Genomic DNA, 22,899 nt, shown 5'->3' with positions numbered 1-22,899 from the left:
AGAAGCTGGGCTCATGGCTGGCAAACGCAGCGGCAGTGGTGGGAGCCTCTCCTGCCTCTGCAGCAGTGCTAAGGGTGTCCGACTGTGGGGAGCGGGCCTAAGTTGTCAGTTGGAAATCCCCCGAGGGCTCCCGGACTACAAGAGGGCACAGGCTGGGCTGAGGGACTGCCCCCAAGTGCACAAATGTTGTGCACCGGGCCTCTAGTAATATATATTAGAAAACACCTCATTTATAAAGGAAAGGAAAAGTAGAAGATACCTAGGGAAAAAACTTAACTAGACATGCACAAGGCCCGCATGGAAAAATTACAATTGTCTAGTAAGGAACTTGAGTCACTGGGAAGTTCTTGGACAGAAAGACTAAATATTATAGATATAACCTCTCCTTCAAGCTGATAGCTGAAATAAACTACAATAATAATTTTTAGAAATACAAGAAGTAGTTTGGGGCTTGTTTTGGAAATCTGATAAAAGAGTTTCAAAGTTCATTTGGAAGAATGGATGACCAAGAAAAGTTGTATAATAAAGGGACTTATCTACTAGGAAGTTACATATATTCTATTAAATTACAGAAATACATTAGTACTAGCTTTAGCATCTATAGATTTTTCAGTGGAACAGACATAGAGGACCACAACTAGAACAACTTACGACAAAAATGAAATTTAAAAGCATTGTGGAAATGATGGGTTATGTAACAAATAGTTATGAGACAACTGGTTAACCAATGATAAAATACTGAAAGAAAAAAAAAGGGGGAAGGAGAAAAGAGAGTGAGAAAAAGGAGACAGGAAGGGAGGGAGAAAGGAAAAAACTAGATTTCTAACATCATATCAAATACCAAAATCAATGGACTGAAAGATTTAAATATAACTAAAGATAAAATCACATAAATATCTGAAAAATTGTTGGAGTGGAGAGGGAATATGGGAAAAACAATTAAAACTAAATACTGACTAATTACATAAAATGTAAAAATTAGATTTTGCATTTATTTGGCCAACATAGAATTAACAGTGAACAGATTTATACCCTGATGAAAACAATAAAAGAACAGACAAAATATATAAAATTATACTTTTCAAGACATTAAATATTAGGCCAAAAAAAAGACATCTATCCCTTAGACATTGGTAACAAACAAGACAAGCCTCACAATTGAGTCAGACTGTTGCAGGAAAGAGAATTTCCAGGCCACAGGCCAAAGTGGGGGAACCAAGGTGGGTCCTGTGGGGTTCCCTGAATTGAGGAAGCAAAGCTAGGAGCCAGGGAGAAAAAGGTGGATGGAGTTAACAGGACAAAGTAACAAAGAACAATACACACAGAAAAAACTTAAGAGCTCTACAGAGGCATCTAAACTTGGGTATGAAAAGTCATCTAATGCTTGAACTGAATTCTGAAAGCCTACTAGTAAGTGAAAAAGGGAAGAAGAAAGGGTAATCCCAACAGAGAGACCAGCATACAAAACAGATGTGAAACTGTGCCAGAATAAAGAAAAGAATATTGCCTGGCGGCATGGCTCCATGGTTGAGCATCAACCTAAGAACCAGTAGGTCACGGTTAGATTCCAGGTCAGGGAACATGCCAGGGTTGCAGGCTCAATCCCCAGTAAGGGGAGTGCAGGAGGCAGCTGATCAATAATCAGTTGATGTTTCTATCTCTCTCTTCCTCTCCCTTCCTCTCTGAAATCAAAAAATATATATTTTAAAAATAAAATAGTACTATTGTTCTTAACTGCAGAGGTGCCAGTGGAAGAGTTCATAAGATGAAGCTCTGAAGGTAGGCAGAAACTCGCTTCAGTCTTATGGGTTAAGCCAAACACTTTAAGCTTTATCCTAAAAGTTAGAAAGAACTATTAGAAACTAATAAATGGGAGTCATATAGTCAGATTTGTGTCTAAGAACCATCACTCTTATATCAGTGCAGAATATAGATTTAAAGGTAGGCAAAACTGAAGATAGGAGGTATGCTGGAGGCTGTTGCAATAATTCAGGTGGGAAAAAGTAGGGCCTGAACTAACACAATTGCAATGGAGAGGTTGAAATAGATGCTGGTAATGTTAAGAATCTATAATTTTCTGTGACTGACTGGACAGGGAGGGGTGCATAAGACAGATGAATGAATGCCCTAACCGGTTTGGCTCAGTGGATTGAGCATTGGCCTGTGGACTCAAGCGTCCCAGGTTCGATTCCGTCAAGGGCATGTACCTCGGTTGTGGGCACATACCCAGTGGGGAGTGCGCAGGAGGCAGCTGATTGATGTTTCTCTGTCATCGATGTTTCTGACTCTCTCTATCCCTCTCCCTTCCTCTCTGTAAAATATATTTAAAAAGAGAGAGAGAGAGATGAATGTCTGATGATTCCAAAGTTGCTGACTTGAGTGATTATATAATGGTACATTCACTCAGGCACAATATATAGGAGAAAAGGTAGGTTTGGGGAAAAATAAGTAAAATTTGGACTGTGAGGTAGATAGAAAAAGACATCAGTGGGATGAGTAGATCTGAAGGAAGCAAAGTATTCTTATTACCATGTTAACAAGAGTGTGGTTAAAACCACACTAGGGATTCTCGAGCCAGAAAACTGGGTTTGAAACCTCACTGTACCATTTATTAGCTGTGTGACCTTGAACAAGTTATGATAATTTCTGAGTCTCAGTCTTCTTATAAAATCGGAAGGACAATAATAACAAAGTCATAGAGTTATTGATTAGGATTGAGTGAGAATACATTTAAAGCACTCAGAAGAGTTATGCATGTAACAAGCATTCAACAAATGTTAATTCTCTCAATGTATACATCTATATCCCACCCACAGCCTTGGTCCTTTCCACTCCCATAGGAATGACCCTGGAGTTGAATCTAATGCAAATTTTCTAACCACCAAAAAGAATGAATAGAAACTTTGAAGGTGTCTATTTCTCTGAAATTAATATATGTGGACTTAGAACATGTATTCATATAGAAGAACTTAGTAAAACCCAATTGCAAAGGAAAAAAAGTAAATAACATACAGAATAAACATAATCAATGATGAAGAAACACATTATTCCTGGCAGTAATAGTAATATACTAAATGTTTGCTGAAATAATAAATGAATGATTCTATCATCAAGACAAAATGCATATATGAGCACAAAAGGAGATCAAATCAGCATTTTTTCAATTTGCTTATACCAGAAGTAAATTTAACTCATGCTACAACACTTTCCCTCTTTCAACTATCTAGTTATATTAATTCAATAACAATAATTATTTAATTAAAATCCACAAATGGGAAATCACTGTCAGAGTATCAAGTCTCATAAAATATTAAAATGAGAACTAAAATAATTTTATACCTCTTTTCGCATTCCACATTTTCTTTTGTCTTGTTTCTTGTAACAGAAGTTGAATGATTAAGAATCCTAGAATTAAAATTAACACATCAGGCCGGCTGGCCTGGCTCGGTGGTCGAGCATAAACCTATGAACCAGGAGGTCACAGTTTGATTCTTGGTCAGGACACATGTCCGGGATGCGGGCTTGATCCTCAGTGTGGGACGCGCAGGAGGTGGCCGATCAATGATTCTCTCTCATCATTGATGTTTCTGTCTCTCTCTCTCCCCGCATCTCCAAAATCAATAAAAATGTATTTTTTAAAAAAAGTTAACACGTTAATTCCAAAGCATATTAAAAAGAATAGTATATACATAATATAAAAGAGCTCCATAATAAGTTGCATCTGTTCCATGAAATTTTTTTGCTAGAAAACAATATTTAAGTATTATTTAGATCAGATGCCCATAAGTGCACTGGCTATTATGAAGGAATGAAGCTCACCAACTCTTCCATCCATCTTCTTTTATAAACTCACTAGAGCGCAGTGGTTCTCAACCTTCCTAATGCCGCGACCCTTTAATACAGTTCCTCATGTTGTGGTGACCCCCAACCATAAAATCATTTTCATTGCTACTTCATAACTGTAATTTTGCTACTGTTATGAATCGCAATGTAAATATCTGATATGCAGGATGTATTTTCATTGTTACAAATTGAACATAATTAAAGCATAGTGATTAATCACAAAAACAATATGTAATTATATATGTTTTTTTCAATGGTCTTAGGCGACCCCTGTGAAAGGGTCATTCGACCCCTAAAGGGGTCACGACTCACAGGTTGAGAACCGCTGCACTACAGGCCCAGTGCACAAATTCGTGCTCAGGTGGGGTCCCTTGGCCTAGCCAGTTATCAGGGCTGATGGCGGGGGGGTGTGGGGAGGTTGGCTGTGGGAGCGCACTGACCACCATGGGGCAGTTCCTGTGTTGAGTGTCTGCCCCCTGATGGTCAGTGCGCATCATAGCAACTGGTCATCTGGTCGACTGTCTGCCCCCTGGTGGTCAGCACACATCATAGCAACCAGTCGTTCGGTTGTTTGGTCGTTCAGTCACTTAGGCTTTTATATATAGAGATTTTCAAGGCTTGGATATCTTCTAGGCATGCCACTAGTGCCCTGTGCCTATCTAACTTTTGGCTAAGACAGACGATAAAGAGATGCAGATGGTTTAGGTAACATTAAGACTGAATTAGTTTTCCCAGAACAGTAAATTATAGGGTTATATTGATGTAATCCATCATCCTTTTGCCAAAAGCCAAAAAAACCCTTAATTCTAAATACAAAACCAGTACTAAAGTTAAATTATCTGGGGGGAAAAAACCCACAACTTAATCACATTTTTTAATAACCAAATGAAACAGTATTCAAAGAAAACCAAAAATGAAGAAAAATAAAGAATAATAAACTATTGTAGGAGAGAACTGTTTGTCCATAATTTTATACAATTCTAAGTATTAATTTCAAAGTCAAAAGTAAAGATTTATTATCTTTCTTTAGTATAAATAACCTATTTAAGAGTTCCTAATATTTATTTGTTATACATATAAATGTACCTAAATTTTCTATTTTAAAGTTTAGTTTTATAAGGAATAAACTATCTGTGCACTGATAGGGTCCCTCAGCCTGGCCTGTGGGAATTGGGCCAAAACCAGAAGTCTGACATGCCACAAGGGGTCCCGGATTGTGAGAGGGCGTAGGCCAGACCAAGGGACCCCACTGGTGCACAAATCCATGCCCCATCTAGTATGCATGTAAGATCTTTGGTTAATCTCTTCCCACCCTCCCACCAGTCTGTTCCATGTCTCCATGCCTGTGCTTTGAGCATCTGCCCCTTGGTGGTCAGTGTGCATCACAGCTACCAGTCAAACAGTTGAATGGTGGATCGGTTGCTTAAGCTTTTATATATATACTAGGGGCCCGGTGCACGAAATTCGTGCACTGGGTGTGTGTGGGGGGGGGAGTGTCCCTCAGCTCAGCCTGCCCCCTCTCACATACTGGGAGCCCTCAGGCGTTGACCCCCATCACCCTCCAATCACAGGATCGGCCCCTTGCCCAGGCCTGATGCCTCGGCCAGAGGTGTCAGGCTTGGACAGGGGACCCCCATCTCCCCCCGATCACTGGCTCTGGCCCCCGCCCAGACCTGAGGCCTATGGCCCAGGAATCATGCCTGGACAGGAGACCCCCATCTCCCTCTGATGGCTTGCTCCATCCCCCGCCCAAGCCTGACGCCTCTGACCCAGGCTTCAGGCCTGGGCAAGGGGACCATCATATCCCCCCAATCCCCGGCTCTGCCCCCCGCCCAGGCCTGATGCCTCGGCCAGAGGAGTTGACCCTCATCACCCTCCGATCACCAATCACCGGATCGGCCCCTTGACCAGGCCTGAGGCCTCCTGCAGAGGTGTCAGGCCTGGGCAGGGGACCCCCAGCTCCCCGCGGTTGCAGGCTCTGCCTAGGCCTAATGTCTCTGGCCTAGGCATCCGGCCCGGGCAGCGGGTACCCGCAGCTGCAGCGGCCCCGCGATCGTGGGGTCTGCTTTAGGCCCAGGCAAGGGACCCCTAGCTCCCGGGACTGCCAGCTTCGACCGTGTCCAGCTCCCATCGCTGACTCCACCCCTACTTCCTGCTATCACTGGCCAGGGCGGTAAAAGCGCCTGATTCTCCGATCATGGCTGGGGGGCAGGGCAAAGGCGGCCCCAGGGCCGCCTTTGCCCTGCCCCCCAGCTCTTAGCTCCCCTCTGGGTTTCCGATCACAGTCAGTGGCAGGGGGATTCTTCCTGCTTTCCCTTTCGCCTCCCTGCATTGTGCCTACATATGCAAATTAACCGCCATCTTGTTGGCAGTTAACTGCCAATCTTAGTTGGCAGTTAACTGCCAATCTTAGTTGGCAGTTAACTGCCAATCTTAGTTGGCAGTTAATTGCCAATCTTAGTTGGCAGTTAATTTGCATATAGCCCTGATTAGCCAATGAAAAGGGTATCGTCGTACGCCAATTACCATTTTTCTCTTTTATTAGTGTAGACTAGAGGCCCGGTGCACAAAAATTTGTGCACTCAGGGGGACACAGGGTCCCTCAGCCTGGCCTGTGCCCTCTCGCAATCTGGGACTCCTCGGGATATAATGACCTGCTGGCTTAGGCCTCTCCCGGGTGGCAGAGGGCAGGCCCAATCCCTAGGTGCAGCCCCTGGTCGGGCTCAGAGCAGGGCCGATTGGGGAGTTGGGGCGCCGCCCCCTGTCATGCACAGAGCAGGGCGGATTGGGAGGTTGCGATGCCACCCTCAGTCATGCTCAGGGTAGGGCCGATAGGGGGGTTGGGGCATTGCCCCTTGTCACACTCAAGGCAGGGTCGATGGGCAGGTTGCGGCGCCACCCCGTCATGCACAGAGCAGGGCCAATTGGGGGGTTGGGGTTCCGTACCCTGTCACGCACATTCAGGGGGATGGGGAGCTCCCCACTGTCGCACACAGTGTAGGGCCGATCAGGGGGTTTGGGGCTCCATACCCTGTCACACACAGAACAGGGTCAATCAGGGGGTTGGGGAGCTCCCCCCTGTCACGTACAGAGCAGGGCCCATCAGGGGGTTGAGGAGCTCCCCCCTGTCACTCACAGAGTAGGGCCAATAGGGGAGTTGGGGCACCACCCCCTGTCACACACAGAGCAGGGCAGATCAGGGGGTTGGTGCACCGCCCTCTATCACCCACAGAGCAGGGCTGACAGGGGGTTGGGGCGCCACCACTGTCACACTCAGGGCAGGGCTGATGGAGAAGTTACGGCTCTACCCCATCACACACAGAGCTGGGTCCCGCGGGGTGGGGGTGGGGTTGGGGCGCCGCCCTCTATCACCCACAGAGCAGGGCCGATCAGGGGGTTGGGGCTCCGCCACTCTCACACTCAGGGCAGGGCCGATGGGGAGGTTGTGGCTCTACCCCGTCACACACAGAGCAGGGCCCGTGGGGGGGTGGGGGAGGAGGTTGGGGCGCCGCACCCTGTCACACACAGAGCAGGGCCGATCAGGGGGTTGGGGCACCACAGCCTGTCACACACAGAGCCGCAGGGCGATCAGGGGGTTGAGGAGCTCCCCCCTATCAGGCACAGAGCAGGGCTGATCTGGGGGTTGGTGCGCCTTCCCCTTTCACGAACAGAGCAGGGCGGATAGGGAGATTGTGGCCCCACCCCCTGTCACACGCAGAGCCGCAGGGCAATCAGGGGGTTTAGACGCTGACCCCTGTCACGCTCATCCCAGTGCCAGGAGGCCTCTCGGCTCCACTGATCCTGGTGCTGGGAGGCATATTACCCTTTTACTATATAGGATAGAGGCCTGGTGCATGGGTGGGGGCCGTCTGGTTTGCCCTGAAGGGTGTCCTGGATCAGGGTGGGGGTCCCCACTGGGGTGCCTGGCCAGTCTGGGGGGTGAGGGGCTGAGGGCTGTTTTCAGGCTGGCGGGTGACTGAAGCTTCCAACTGCTCCTTTTCATCTTTTTCATTTTTTTTTTTTATTCTGGGCCAACTTTAGCTCTGGCTCCAGCTCTGAGCCCTCTGTTGCTGAAAGCAGGTATCTGGTTTGTTTGGGTTCTATAATTGAAACGCTGTATCAACTCCAGCTCTGAGATCCCGGCTGGCTGAAAGCAGGTTTCTGGGGTTTTGTTTAGCTTCTATATTTGTAACCATGTTTCAAACTGAAGCTCAGAGGTCGGCAAGGCAGGCGGGGAATGTTGGTTTCCTCCGTCACTGAAGCAAGCAAACCTCATGTTCGCTTCAAGCTGCCTGGCTGCCGGCCGCCATCTTGGCTGGCAGTTAATTTGCATATCGCCCTGATTAGGCAATGGGAAGGGTTGCAGATGTACGGCTAATTACCATGTTTCTCTTTTATTAGATAGGATTAGAGGCCTGATGCATGACATTTGTGCACTGGATGGGGGGTGGGGGGAGGTCCCTCAGCCTGACCTGTACACTCTCTCAGTCCGGGACTCCTTGGAGGATGTCCACAGGGAGCGCTGCTCAGCCAGAAGCTGGGATCACGGCTCCTTAGCACTGCAGAGGAAGCAAGAGAGGCTCCCGCCACCACCGCTGCACTCGCCAGCCGTCATCATGGCTTTTACCTGAGCAGCGCTCCCACTATGGGAACACAGTGACCACCAGGCGGCATCTCCTGTGTTATCTACCGCCTGGTGGTCAGTACACATCATAGCGACTGGTCATTCCACCTTCCAGTTGATTTGCATATTAGGGTTTTATTATATCGGATAGATAAAATCTTCAAACATCCTAATATATAAAAACCCAGGGTCCGTAATGACTAACTGAAGGCTCGACCGAACACCAGAAGTCAGTCCTGCAGTCAGTGCTGGGTTGCCGTGGCTAGCCAGCACAAACTGCCACTGGTGCGGGCACAGTGACCCAGTACTGACTGCCGAGGGGGCTGCAGATCAGGCCTGGAGAGAGGCTGGGAGAGAGAGGCAGGGTCTGATCCGCAGCCTCCATGGCAGCTGTTGATCAGCCATTGCCTCTCTCTCCTTCTCCAGGCTTCGCCAGCAGTTGTGCCTCTCTTTCCCTTTCTCTCCAGTCCTCCACGGGGGCTGCTGATGAGCCCCACCTCTCTGATCAGGCCCAGAGACAGGCCTGGAGATGCTGACTGGCATAGAAACCGACCAATCAGAACCAAATCTGGGTGAACTGTGAGGAGCCAATGGCTGCCTAGGAGTGGAGCTTTTGATGCTGACTGGCATAGAAACCAACCAATCAGAACCAAATTAGCCAGCAGGGGAGGGCAGTTGTGGGCAAGATCAGGCCAGCAGCAGAGGGCCATTGGGGGTGATCAGGTAGGCAGAGGCAGTTAGGGGCTATCAGGCCAGCAGGCAGAGAGGTTAGGGGCCATCAGGCAGGCAGGCAGAGGGGTTACAGGCAATCAGGCAGGCAGGCAGGTGAGCGGTTAGGAGCCAGCAGTCCCAGATTGCGAGAGGGATGTCCGACTGCCAGTTTAGGCCCAATCCCTGTGGATCCCTGCCTAAACTGGCAGTCAGATATCTCCCGAGATTAGAAAGAGTGCAGGCTGGGCTGAGGGACACCCGACCCCCAGGCATGAATTTCATGCAATGGGCCACTAGTCAACAATAAAAACACTGTAGATAGAAAAGAATTTCAAATCAAACCTACATATCGACTACTAAAATACATCCTATCTAATAAAAGACAAAAAGGGTAATTAACTGTCCTCTGCTATGCTTCCCATTGGCTAATCAGCGAGATATGCAAATTAACTGTCAACAAAGATGGCGGCTGGCAGCCACACAGCTGAAGTGAACAGGAGGTTTGCTTCCTCCAGTGATGGAGGAAGCCAAGGTTCCCCACCTGCCATGTCCCCAGCTCTGAGCTCCATAAGCAACAGCTCCAAAAGCAACAAAGTTTCAATTATAGAAGCTAAACAAACCCCAGATACGTGCTTTCAGCCAGCTGCAGCCTCAGAGCTGGGAGCACCAGTGATGGCAACAATGTTTCAATTATAGAAGGTAAATAAATCCCAGAATAAAAAAAAAGAAAGAAAGGAGAGGCTGGGAGCTTCAGCCACAGGCCAGCCTGAAAAGAGCCATCAGCCCCTCATCCAGGCTGGCCAGGCACCCCAGTGGGGACCCCCACCCTGAAGGTGGTGTGACCAGCTGCAAACAGCCATCAGCCCCTCACCCAGGCTGTCCAGGCATCCAAGCGGGACCCCCACCCTGATCCGGGACACCCTTCAAGGCAAACCAGCTGGCCCCCACCCTTGCACCAGGCCTCTATCCTATATAGTAAAAGGGTAATATGCAAACTGACCCTAACAGCAGAACAACTGGGAATGACTGGTCACTATGACACACACTGACCACCAGGGGGCAGACGCTCAATTCAGGAGCTGCCCTCTGGTGGTCAGTGTGCTCCCACAGGGGGAGCTCTGCTCAGCCACAAGCCAGGCTGATGGCTGCCAGTACAGCGGTGGTGGTGGGAGCCTCAGCAGCGCTAAGGATGTCTGATTGCAGCTTAGGTCTACTCCCCGCTGGCAAGTGGACATCCGCCAGATGGATGTCTGACTGCCAGCTTAGGCCCAATCCCCCAGGAAGCAGGCGTAAGCCAGCGGTGGTCACCCCCTGAGGGGTCCCAGACTGTGAGAGGGGACAAGCTGGGTTGAAGGATCCCCACCCCACCCCCCAGTGCACAAATTTTTGTGCACCAGGCCTCTAGTAATGAAATAAATATAAATTGGTAATTACAGAAAGACGGTTAACATAAAGAAACCAATTTCCATTACCCCAGATTCCTCACTAGCCTTGGATCTAGTAGAGCTTCCTTAGTGAGGTGCAAAGGACATGCATCATAGGCAAAGCCGTGTAGCTTGGTACCAAACAATTTTGACATTTAATGATACCTTTATTCTTCTTTGTATGGGCATACAATGAAATTATGCTGAATCCCCAAATGCAGAAGAATTGAGGTAATAAAATATCTAAGATTATTAGGAAAAAAATATATCTTTAAATAGTGACTTTTAAAAAGGAGATGTAGCCAAAACCGGTTTGGCTCAGTGGATAGAGCGTCGGCCTGCGGACTGAAAGGTCCCAGGTTCGATTCCGGTCGAAGGCATGTACCTGGGTTGCGGGCATATCCCCAGTGGGAGATGTGCAGGAGGCAGCTAGTCGATGTTTCTCTCTCATCGATGTTTCTAACTCTCTATCTCTCTCCCTTCCTCTCTGTAAAAAATCAATAAAATATATTTTTTAAAAAAAATAATAAAAAAATAAATAAATAAAAAGGAGATGTAGCAGTGTGTATGTACTATGTGGGGTAGGAATGTCAGAATGTAAGAATCATTTCAGGGAGTGGGTCAAACTACAATGCCCTTCACTACAGTACATTCTGATTTCTCCCCAACACCACACTCACTAGCATTTTGATAACTGATGCGTATGAGTTATATTGGAGCAGAAAGGGAAAATAGAGTTGGAATCCACTTATCTACAAAACATATTTTATGTACTTAAGAATTCTCCTTTGTAAAATTTGCTGTGTACATTGATATTTAATCTTTTACTCTGTGACACTCAAAGTAAAAATAAACGTCTGTTTTATTTATTCTAGATTAATACATTAATACATTTCCCTAATCCAGCTACCGATACTGTATTTTAAGTACAAGACTATACAATTCAGTTGCATCAACCTGGTCCTTTAATACTTAAGGCTTCCACAAACTCCAGATGCCTTGATGCATGTCCTACTGTTCTGGTCCTCTGAGTTTTCACTGAATGATGCTCTATAACCTAAAGGCCTCTGTCTGTATTCATATTTCATGTACATCAACCAAACCAAAAGATGGGAGAAGAAAGATATTTTGGGAGAAGAGAGGGAAGTCATTAGTAAAGCGAGCAGAAAGAATGAATGGATAGATTGCAAGGGTTGAGAGAACTACCTGCTTAGTTATAACGAACTAGAGGTTAACATGTTGCTCCTCAAACTGGAATGTTCATATGATCAGAAAAAAAAATCATATTAAACAGGTAATATACATGATTTCTATAATTCTAAGCCAAAATAATAAACTTCTCAAAATCTGATTTTACTTTCCATGATTGTTAATTATACTTCAATATAATTTTTCATAATCACTTTTTTATTTATCCACATTACATAATATTCAGAAGCACATCTTTTCACAATAGGTAAAAATTCTCAGGGATACACCTAAAAGCAAATAAAATAATTATTAAAAAGAAAGATATAACAGAAACTACTATAGAACAGAATAAGTTAGCAGGAATGAACATGAAATGGGAACCAGTCAACTCAAGACATTCATTGCAAAAGCCCACATACATTGTAACCCTTTAAGGATGATAAACAAACAAATTTTAAGAAGCCAGCTAAACATCTGCTTATAAATCCATATAATAAAAAAATCAGTATAAGAAAAAGAGCAATAGCCATGCCTCTAATACTAACATACAAAAGTAAAGTTGGTGAATATGTGAAGAATTGGATAAATAATTTACAGAATAATATTAAGACAATTTAAAGACAATAGTTAATTTTTTATTTCCAAAATTATAGTGAAGGTAAAACTATGACTTGCAGAATTGCTATTTTAATATAGACAAGATCACTGATTTAGGGGAATTTCAATTCACTTAAATACAAGTAGAAATAATCCAATATTTTGACAAGAAAGATAAAGATTAGCTTTTGAAAATTCAATAAACTGTCAACACAAAGTAGCATAATCTATGCATTTAGACAAAGAGGGGTAAATCTTCTAAATAACTGGGCTTCAGACTTTGAACATTTATGAGTTATCTACTTGATACTTTATTTGCTGATCTCTTTTCCCACCCTTTTTGATTAATAATTCTGCACAATATCCTCTTGTTACTTTCCTAGGATAGTTAAATCCACCAAGTACTAGTATAAACTTTCTTAGACAATCAAAGATATTGATAAAATAGTATGAACTAATAAACAAGTGGCAAGCTGCTTTAAGAAAATAATCACTGAACTAAAATAAGAAGTTTTTTACTTGCTTCTAAGTTGGAGGACATGCATGGTTTCTTTTAGCTGAGAGCTAACACTGTATTTACCTTCCACCATAGCTAGGTAAAGAACAGTTCAGTAGTGGCCTGGCCCGTGCGGTTCAGTTGGTTGGGAGTTGTACCGAGTTGCTGGTTCGATTCTAAGCAGGGCATATGCCCAGGTTGTGGGCTTGATCCCCAGTAGGAGGTGTGCAAGAGGTAGCCAATAGATGTTTCTCTCTCTCCCTATCCCGTCCTCTCTCTCTAAAAATCCATAAAAAATCTTTAAAAGCAAAAAAATAAAAATAACAAAAAAATAACAGTGAAGTAGTATACAGTCTAAGAAGGAATCCTAGGTGGTATTTTGTGCTATGCAAGGATAATCTTACCCCAGATAAATTCCTTTAAATCAAAACAAACAACAAACAAACAAAAATATTCTAAGGAATGTGTGAAAACCTAAAAATAAATGTTACTACTGCTGGTTACAATGTTAAATAGCATTTTAGATTCATTAATAAGGTTGGCATCTAAAACACAACACAATGTGAAAGGGAAAAATCGACAAATTGCATCAACTCCTCTGGGGAATACATCCTTTTACAAGATTAATTTTGATTTTTTGAACTCACTCAAATTCAAGTATTATAACACTATAAATAAAACTTTATAATTATCTACATTTAGGACAGGTGAGCAATAATTTATTTTAGAAGGGAAGAAATCATTTAATGGCAAAAATACTAAATTTGGCATAAAAAATTCTGAGATCAGTTTAAGTTCAGCAATTAACAGAACTTGCTAGGGATATAATTTAAATTGTCCATAGATTATAAATTTTTTAAAAAATATTGATGATAGCATTCTTTTTATTTTTATTGATTTCAGAGAGGATGGGAGAGGGAGAGAAAGATAGAAACATCAGTGAGAGAGAATCATCTATTGGCTGCCTCCTGAACCCCTCCTACTGGGGATCGTGTCCGCAAACAAGACATGTGCCCAGACTGGGAATAGAACTGTGACCTCCAGGTTCATAGGTCAATGCTCAACCACTGAGTCACACTGGTCAGATGCTAGGTGCTGTTTTGAACTAATTACCAAACTATCACAAAAACAAGACCTATGAAACATTATTTATGTTGTATCTAGGCTACAAAAATTAATTCAAGTCACAGGAAAACATGAAAAACTAATATGATAACAGAAAATTGAAAAGATAGAAATGTTATATATTACAATGTTAAAATATAAAATTATATGTGTAAATGCTATTCTTAACACAATAAGAGAAATTGATATTGTTGTGTGTTCTCATAAAATCAACATTCTCTGCCAATAATGATAAATATAATTCTTTCACCTGCCACGTAGAGGAAATAGAAACTCAACTAATTTTTAAAGGTACACAGAGCAGGAGTAAACCATGGGAGCAAATAATACTTGATTTATATTAGATGGGTGGAAACATATACAGCCTCCTAAGTAGCTAATTTTTTAAAAAGGCTCATTAGAGTCCAGCTGGTGTCACTCAGTGGTTGAGCATCAACCCCTGAGCCAGGAGGTTACCGGTTCGATTCCCAGTGAGGGCGCATGCCAGGGTTGTGGGCTTGATCACCAGTGGGGTCGAAGAGGAGGCAGCCAATCGATTTTCTCTCTCATCTATGTTTCTATCTCTCTCTCCCTTCCTCTTTTGAACATCAATAAAGACATTATTTTTTTAAAGGCTCATTAGAAATGAATCATAGAAGATGAGAAAATAAACTTCATAGAAAAGGGTGACAGAAAGTTATTGTAGAAGAAAAATGTGAACTAGTAATAGGATTCATTAGATATAGAAGGGATAAAGATGAGTGATATTTTCTAGTATAGTTTTTAATTCTATAAATGTAGTAGCTGTACAAAAAAAGATGCTAGTGACTATTAAAAAATAGTGGAACCTAAAACCACACATTTGTCATTTGATAAGTTTTAAGAGTAAGTATTTTACAAAGCATATTTAAGCAAATGCCAGTATACTTAAATTTTAAATGTCCCAAAACATGGTCATGTGATTCATAAACATTTATTGTTTTCAATAAGTGAAATAAATTATCTACATTTATTAGATATCAATGTTAAATGCATAAAAATTATTCTTTTAATTTTCTCAAAACACAAAACATCTCATATCTTTTTTTTATTTTAGGTTGGACAGAGCAACAACATTCACATCAAAAACAAGGATATTATCGCAAGGTTTGTAATCCTTTGTTGGCTACTCCTATTAGGTCTTCCCTGTAGACACTAATGCTCCTTTTCAAAAATATTTATTCAATTTATTTAAAGTAAAAAGGCAGTTCACCCATTTCTCCCGCCCACATCTTCATCCATACCTCAAATAAATAATCTTTATTATTTCAAAACTATAAATGCAGTACTCTCAGTATATGAAAAAGGTAATAATAGCTGACCCTCAGCAGCACCTAAACTTTTCCCACCACAAACAGATAGGAATCTCCTAGAAAACCAGTGCCCTCTTCAAGGTCCAGCACAAAAAAGGTCTCATTCACAGCCACTCACCCTGGGCTCCAGAGGAAGGAGGGCAGCTTGGAGTGGACTAGAGTCATGTGAGGAGACTGGGTTGTGTGGCACCAGAGAGAGAAGGCTGAAGGGACAACTGCCAGTGTCTTGTGCTGAGTCCCACTCCCACACCTCAGACACTATCTTTCTTGGGTCAACACTCCCCTCCATACAACATCAGCCTGGGGGAACGTAATTGGCCCATCCTCCAAACTCCCTGTCGCACTGCGCTACTGACCTAACACTCTGGAGAAATCAGCTGCCTGGGCCCCTTATGCAGATGTCCAGGCAGACTCAGGTTGTGTCAAAGACTGAGTTGTGTGGTTCTGGGGCGGGGCCCATTTGCCCTGTTCCCACAAACCTCACCAGCATAGCACCCGACAGGGGACCCACTAGACCAGTGGTCAGCAAACTCATTAGTCAACAGAGCCAAATATCAACAGTACAACGATTGAAATTTCTTTTGAGAGCCAAATTTTTTAAACTTAAACTATACAGGTAGGTACATTGTTATTAACTTAATTAGGGTACTCCTAAGCTGGCCTTTGCTAAAAACGTCCTCAATCTGATTGAGGTACATTCGCTGAGGTCGACCCCTTCCAACTCTCCCATCCAAGTCTTGTGTACTTGTTTCAGATAGACCAGTGTGGATGGGAGAGTTGGAAGGGGTCGACCTCAGCGAATGTACCTCAAAACAATGTACCTCCCCTGCACTGCGTATCCCGCAGCGCGCCTGCGACACATCTCCCGTCGCCCAACCAACCGACCGACACCCCCCACTTCTTCTAACACCACTTCTTCAAAATAGACTCGCCCAGGCCAAAAACCGACTTCTGCGCACGGGCCATGAAGTTTCAATCGCACTGTATGTGCACGCCGCACATGGTATTTTGTGGAAGAGCCACACTCAAGGGGCCAAAGAACGGCATGTGGCTCTCGAGCCGGGGTTTGCCGACACTGCACTAGACACACCCTCCTAATTCCAGGCAGCGCTGCCGTACTAAGCTGCAGTTCTCAAGGAAGTCCAGGCAGAATCCTGGACAGTTTGATGGCTCTAGAGAAGTGGCCATTTTTCCCTCACATATCGGACCTGCACCACCATTCCTATGCAGGGCCCTCCCTTCACATGGCCAAATCTTGGTCTGATAAACTCTGCTAGCCTCCTCCTGGTGACTCTCTGAGAATCCATCCCACCACAAAGGTATGTGGGCACCTAATAGTGGAACCTGGCAATGGAGTACCCTTGGACTTTTGTTGAGTGACCTCACTTAGGTCCCCCAAAGGCAGCCAGCCATAAAGTGTGGATCACTTTCTAGCCCACAGCCAGTCCCAGATGGTATCTGATATTGACCTATACCAGAGTCCCTCCGAAAGGCCCCAGAACCAACACACCTGGTGCCAAGATTCAGATGACATGAGAGTGAGAGCCTGACCCAATCAGCTCCACAAGTGACATATCCAAAGGAAGACCTCAGTAGGTATCATAACCTGCAGGGGCAAATTCTGCTTTGTGGGGTCAGCATCTGAACGGCAGCTCATACACTGTGGTGAAAGCCAATCCTCACAGAAAACCAGCTTAAGATGGACTCCACACATGGATGAGACAATAGCAATCAACATTCAACTACTACAGGAGGGCTCACATAACCTATGCAAGGGAAATTCCTGGAGCGCTTTGCTTGGGTGATCAGCAAGACTGGGCTACTGAGACACACACATGTACCAAATAAGGCTACAATACCAAGACTTGGAGACCAGCAGATCTACCTATCAGACAGAAACAAATACAGAGAGGCAGTGAAATGGGAACACAAAAACTATGCCCCAAATGAAAGAATAGGGGAAATCCCCAGAAAAAGGACTAAATGAAGTGGAGGCAAGCAAGCTACCAGATACTGAGTTCAAACAATGGTTAGGGAGGCTCCGGGAACTTAGTGAGAACTTCAACAACATAAAAAAACACAGAAAAAACACACCATAGAAACCATTAGAAAGCATCAATCAGAAATGAAGAAAACACTGGAGAAATAAAAAGAGTCCTAGATAAAGCAGGGGAACAAATCCTTGATTTGGAAGATAAGGTAGGAGAACAGACCCAATCAGAGCAGCAAATAAAAAAAAAGAATTTTTTTAAAAAGAGGATAGTCTAAGGGACGTCAGGGACAACATGGAGTGTATATAATAGCGTCCATATGATAGGGTACCAGAAGGAGAAGAGAGAACAAGAGACTGAGAACCTATTTGAAGTAATAAGGACTGAAAACTTCCCTAACTTGGAAAAGGAAGTAACTTGGAATATAATAAAAAGCATACTACATACTTATGACATATATATGGGAAAAAATGCTTACAATATATCTAATACTACTGTGACCTAAAGCGAATATCAACAAATAAATAATTATTTAGCACACAGGAATAAAAAAGAGATACCTAACCAATAATTAAATATAATGACAATGTGAGTAATTGTCTTAATTATATATGTAACTTTACATTTCTCTCCTAAGTATTTCCTATTTTCTTTTAGCAGTTAATCCCTTCAAATAATTCTTAAAATGGCCCTATTATCTACTGAAAACTTCATATACTTTATTTGATAATCTTTAAATAATCAGATTTAATGACTGTAAAATTTGCCAATTTAAATATCATTACTAAAATATACCTGTTCTTTTGCTCTTGATGCAGTAACTGAGCGGCTACTTTCTTCAAATCAGTTACTTCCTTCAAATCATCATCTTCTTCCTCTGCAAGTTCTTTTCCAAGTCTAAAGGGTGACACATACATGTTTATCCAAAAAGACAGAAGATTTTTTTCATTTATTGTATCATTTTTTTTACTTATTGAATTTATTGGAGTGACATTGTTTAATAAAATTATATAGGTTTCAGGTATACAATTCTATAATACATCATCTGTATATTGTATTGTGTGTTCCACCACCCCAATAAAGTCTCTTTTTATTTTATGCCTGCTTCCAGAATTAGAAGCCATGTTTAGTTTTTAATGCCATGTGAAAGCTAAAATCTTAACATCCGTGTATTTAAAACATTAAAATAAGAAATAAGGAATATTTAAAGAATATAAAAGCATATCTATCCTTTCCACTAAACAGAAAATGTAGCATAGTGGTTATATTAGTATAATTAATGGCTAACAAAGTGAACTGTAGTATTACTTTTTTGTAATTTCTGAAATGTGTAATGGCCATAGTAATTTTAGTAATGCATACTCCCCAGTTGTGAGTATAATAAGAACTACAGAATTCTATCTGGTCAGTCTTTATCAGTAACATAAAATGTCATGAAATTTTCATATTGATCTTAAAAATCTCTCCACAAAATGTTCAAGTAAAGGAAATGCAAAATGGGTTCAAATAAGTTTGGCAAAAGTGCCAAAAAATATATAATTTTAATCGTTCAAATAGAACCAATAAACTGTAAAATAAACTATTCTCCAAACAGAAGTATTTACTTTAAAAACAAAAAAGTATCAAATCCTACTAAGACTCTATCTTTACCATAACTTGCATTCCAGTGGTGACTCTCAAGTTTAGGCAACTGTCCTCGTGAGATAAAGTGAGAAAGTAAAATAATTAAATATAAATAATATAAGATAAAGCTATGTATCTCCCTATGATGTACCAGGCATGATTAATGACCGCTTAAAAAGCTACCAATGAGTCATTTAGAGGAAGCACAATGTAGAGAAAAGAGAAAAGCTTAAGGATTAGCGAGAGCTCAGTTTACACACTAGGTCCTACTGGATACTAGCTAGGTGGTTCTAGGCAAGAAATTTCCATCTCCAAGCTTCACCTCCTCATCTGTAAAAATTAGGACAATATCTACTATGCAGAATTTAGTGAGCATTATATCAGATACATGGGAAAGCACATAGCACAGATCCTGGTACGTGGTAGGTTTTCAAAATATGCTCTTCCTTCCTTTCTGCTTCAATGAAGGAACTTAAAAGGAAAAATGTCATAGGTCATATTCCATCATTTTGTAAGATAAATGATATAGAAGAGATCCAAAGCACACTTATTTTAATAAAATATGAAAATACCCTTAAAGTATATTTTCTCAATGAAAGAGACTAAGAGTTAGGACACATGAGTTGCAGACATTTGAAAACCTGGGTCTCGCTTTCCTTCTTCATCAAATGATGCCAATATCATCTATTTAAAAGGCTTATGAAGTAGCTTAAATGGGCAATGTACGTGAAAGTACAGTCCTCCTCAGTAATAATCATAGGAGACATTATTACACTTCTGAGGGGAAAAACAATGTATAAATGACACTCAATTTAAATGTTTACGAGAATTTTCAGTTTAATTGAGGAATGCAAGCAAATAAAGTATTCACAAATTACCTAAATATTAGTATAATTGGTAAATCAACAAAAATTATATTCTTCCAAGTAAGAATATCTAAATATATTTTAAATATTTATAAGTAACATTTCAATTTGAGAATTTGTGTGCGCTTACCTTTTCTCATCTCCTAATTCTTCATTTTTCTGAGATTTTTCAGGACCTTTTTCTTTTCCCTTATATAAAAGAAAATTATCATTTTAAATTGTATGGTCCATTTTTGTGATATCAAGGAGAACATGTTATTAATATTTGTTTCTTTACCTTAAGGAAAGAGACAAAGGATCCAATATGTGCATCTCCTTGTTCGGGAACTGCTACATCTTCTGTGTTGTGGTCAATAAAATCATACACCTCCTGGTCTAAGTATAAAATAATATTTATTAGAAAATATGAATAGTTTATTCTGACACTGCTTAGAATAAAAGTGTGTTTTCTCAATAAAAGAGTTGGCCAAAGATACTGTTTTTCAAAGTCAGTTTTTTATAAGGGCTATGTACATAAAATAAATAGAGCGAACATCATATGGATTACCTTTCTGAGAATCAGGTTTACTTCCAACGGAGTGACTATCGTTTCTTGATGTCTGCTCTCTATTTGATTCTGAGACTTGAGAGTGAAGGCTGATTGTGTCGTCATCTGATGGCTGAAAAAAATAAAGCCCAAGTACCAATGAGGCATTTTAAAATACGATAAAGAATTAAGTTGCTTTAAATTAACATATGAAGTGTTCAATATGTGCTTTACATTTCCAGTTTTCAAACCAAAAATTAGTATGTTAAAGTTTACTGTTGTGAGTTTAAAAATGTACATGTATGGTTTCATATAATGTAATAATGATTATACTTTTAAGCAAAATAAGTCAGTATGTGCAAGTGTCTATTTCAAAGCTCTAATAAAATTTTAAAATAAAATAGATCAGCAATAAAAAATACTCACTTCTGTTGCAGATAACCGTTTCTCTCCATTATCACTTCCAATTCCAGAGTCAGGGCCAGGATTTTTATTTGGATAAAAATCTTCCATACTATAGAAATAGAAATTCTAAGAACAGTTAGGGTTTTCTTCTTAAATAGATAATATAGTCTTGACCTAAAATTTTCCTATATAATACAGAATATACACTTTTGATGTCTGAGACCCTTAAGGACATGAGGGGGAAAATGTCAGGAACCTTCCTAACAAAACACTTCATTCATGTCCCTCATGAAATATTTTTCCTTCATGCGCTCTGTTATAAAGTGTCAATTGTTAATAGTACGCTTTATTTCTCCTGAGAGATTCAGAAAAGCAAAATCATCTTGATACACTATCTTCCTGTTTTTGTCATTGGTTTGACAAATTTCACCATAGAATGATGAAATATTTTAAAACTTCAATTCATAGTTTCTTCTTCATTAGCTCTAAAAATATGCTTTAGCTTTATGAATAACTTCCATTTAATAACCGAGAAAAGAGAAAATACAAAACAAAGTTTGCAAAGCATTGAATAAACAATTTTTCTGGTGTGAGGTCAGAGCTGTCTTTGCAAATTTCTGAATACACAGTATGCCACCCAGGTAGCGAAGTATTTTTTCACTTTAATTTAAAAATTTACCAAACACCCTATGGACACCTTAGCATGTGCCAGGAATTGGGCTAAGTGCTTTAAAGACAATACCTCATATATTCCTTGCAAAAACTCTAGCAGATTGTTGGTGTTTTCTCATTTTACAGATACGGAAACTGATCCGAGGAAGGGTTAAACAATTTACCCAATGACATGCAACTTGCAAATGGCAGTCTAAATTTGATCCCTAGATTAACACTGAAGTCCCTGATCTGAATCACTATGCTATATTTCCTCCCCAAAAAACTGATCTTTATACTCTTCTGGAGTATATTAATAAACTTAGGGAAGTAATTGCCCACTATGAGGCGCAATGCTGAATGCTTGAGATGAGATGAATTAAAAAATGTTTTACCTCAAAGGGCTCTCAGACCAGAGGTGAAATAAGTATATTTACATGTCTTGAAGACTATGACAAAGGTAAATATAAAGTGCTGTGAGAAAAGAGAAATTAATTCTCCTTGTAAGGTTAGGAAAGGCCTTACCCAAGAAAAGGGCATTTGGGCTTAATCTTGAAGGATAAAAAGATGCAATAATTGCTAATATTTGTTGAGCATCTACACTCTGTTAGGTACTTCATATTTTACTTTTAATACTTACATTTTAATTACATTCTGTAATGTATGCACTAAATCTTTTTACAAATGAGGATAATAAAGCTTATAAAAGTTAATTTTCCATGGGGAAAAATTGTAACATTTACTGAATATCATTTACTGAACTAGTTGCCAAGCACATATTTATTTTGTTTTTTATTGATTTCAGAGACGAAGGGAGAGAGAGAAAAATAGAAACATCAATGATGAGAAAGAATAACTGATTGGCTGCCTCCTGCACGCCCCCTACTGGGGATCGAGCCTGCAACCCAAGCATGTGCCCCTGACTGGAATCGAACCCGGGACCCTTCAGTCCACAGGTTGACGCTCTATCCACTAAGCCAAACCAGCTAGGGCACACACATTTATTTTTTTATATTACTATTAGCATTATTATTTTTATTATTATTAAATACTTCAGATTTACAAAAAAATTGAGCCCTACACTGTACTTTCAAGTGTGGGTTTCAAAATTATTTTTTAAAATCTATTATTTTCATTATTTTTAAATTTTTATTTTTCAATTATAATTTACATTTAATATTATTTTGTACTAGTTTCAGGTATGCCGCATAGTGGTTAGATTATTATATACTTTACAACATGGCCTCCCCAATATTTCCAGTACCCACCTGGCACCGTACATATATATTACAATATTACTGACTATATTCACTATGCTGTACTTTATAACCTCCATAACTATTTTGTAACTACCAATTGCCAAGCACACACTTAATTCTCACAATAAGCTTAGGAAATGGGTATTATTAACATTTTAAATAAACAAGCTCAGAGAGATTAAATACCTTACACAGTCCACAGAGGAATTAAGAGGTTAAACAGTGATTAGAGCTGA

The 22,899-nt window shown here is 41.2% G+C and overlaps 1 protein-coding gene across 2 annotated transcripts in view; it reads right to left on the bottom strand.

The window, feature by feature from the left end:
* Positions 1-22,899, bottom strand: part of LRCH2 (leucine rich repeats and calponin homology domain containing 2) — a 110,234-nt gene that overhangs the window by 31,322 nt on the left and 56,013 nt on the right. The window contains exons 7-12 of one of the 2 annotated variants that reach the window (XM_059678606.1): positions 20,775-20,862; positions 20,370-20,481; positions 20,100-20,197; positions 19,953-20,011; positions 18,129-18,230; positions 3,340-3,405 (exon numbers count right to left, since the gene is read on the bottom strand). In XM_059678606.1, the coding sequence (XP_059534589.1) occupies positions 3,340-3,405; positions 18,129-18,230; positions 19,953-20,011; positions 20,100-20,197; positions 20,370-20,481; positions 20,775-20,862 (525 nt within the window). The remainder of the gene's footprint in view (positions 1-3,339; positions 3,406-18,128; positions 18,231-19,952; positions 20,012-20,099; positions 20,198-20,369; positions 20,482-20,774; positions 20,863-22,899) is intronic. The other variant, XM_059678607.1, reaches the window with a different exon arrangement.

Source organism: Myotis daubentonii, chromosome X (assembly GCF_963259705.1).
Source record: "Myotis daubentonii chromosome X, mMyoDau2.1, whole genome shotgun sequence".
Classification (NCBI taxonomy): domain Eukaryota; kingdom Metazoa; phylum Chordata; class Mammalia; order Chiroptera; family Vespertilionidae; genus Myotis; species Myotis daubentonii.
The sequence above is the reverse complement of the archived record's forward strand: the minus strand, read 5'-3'. Positions and strand labels throughout refer to the sequence as shown.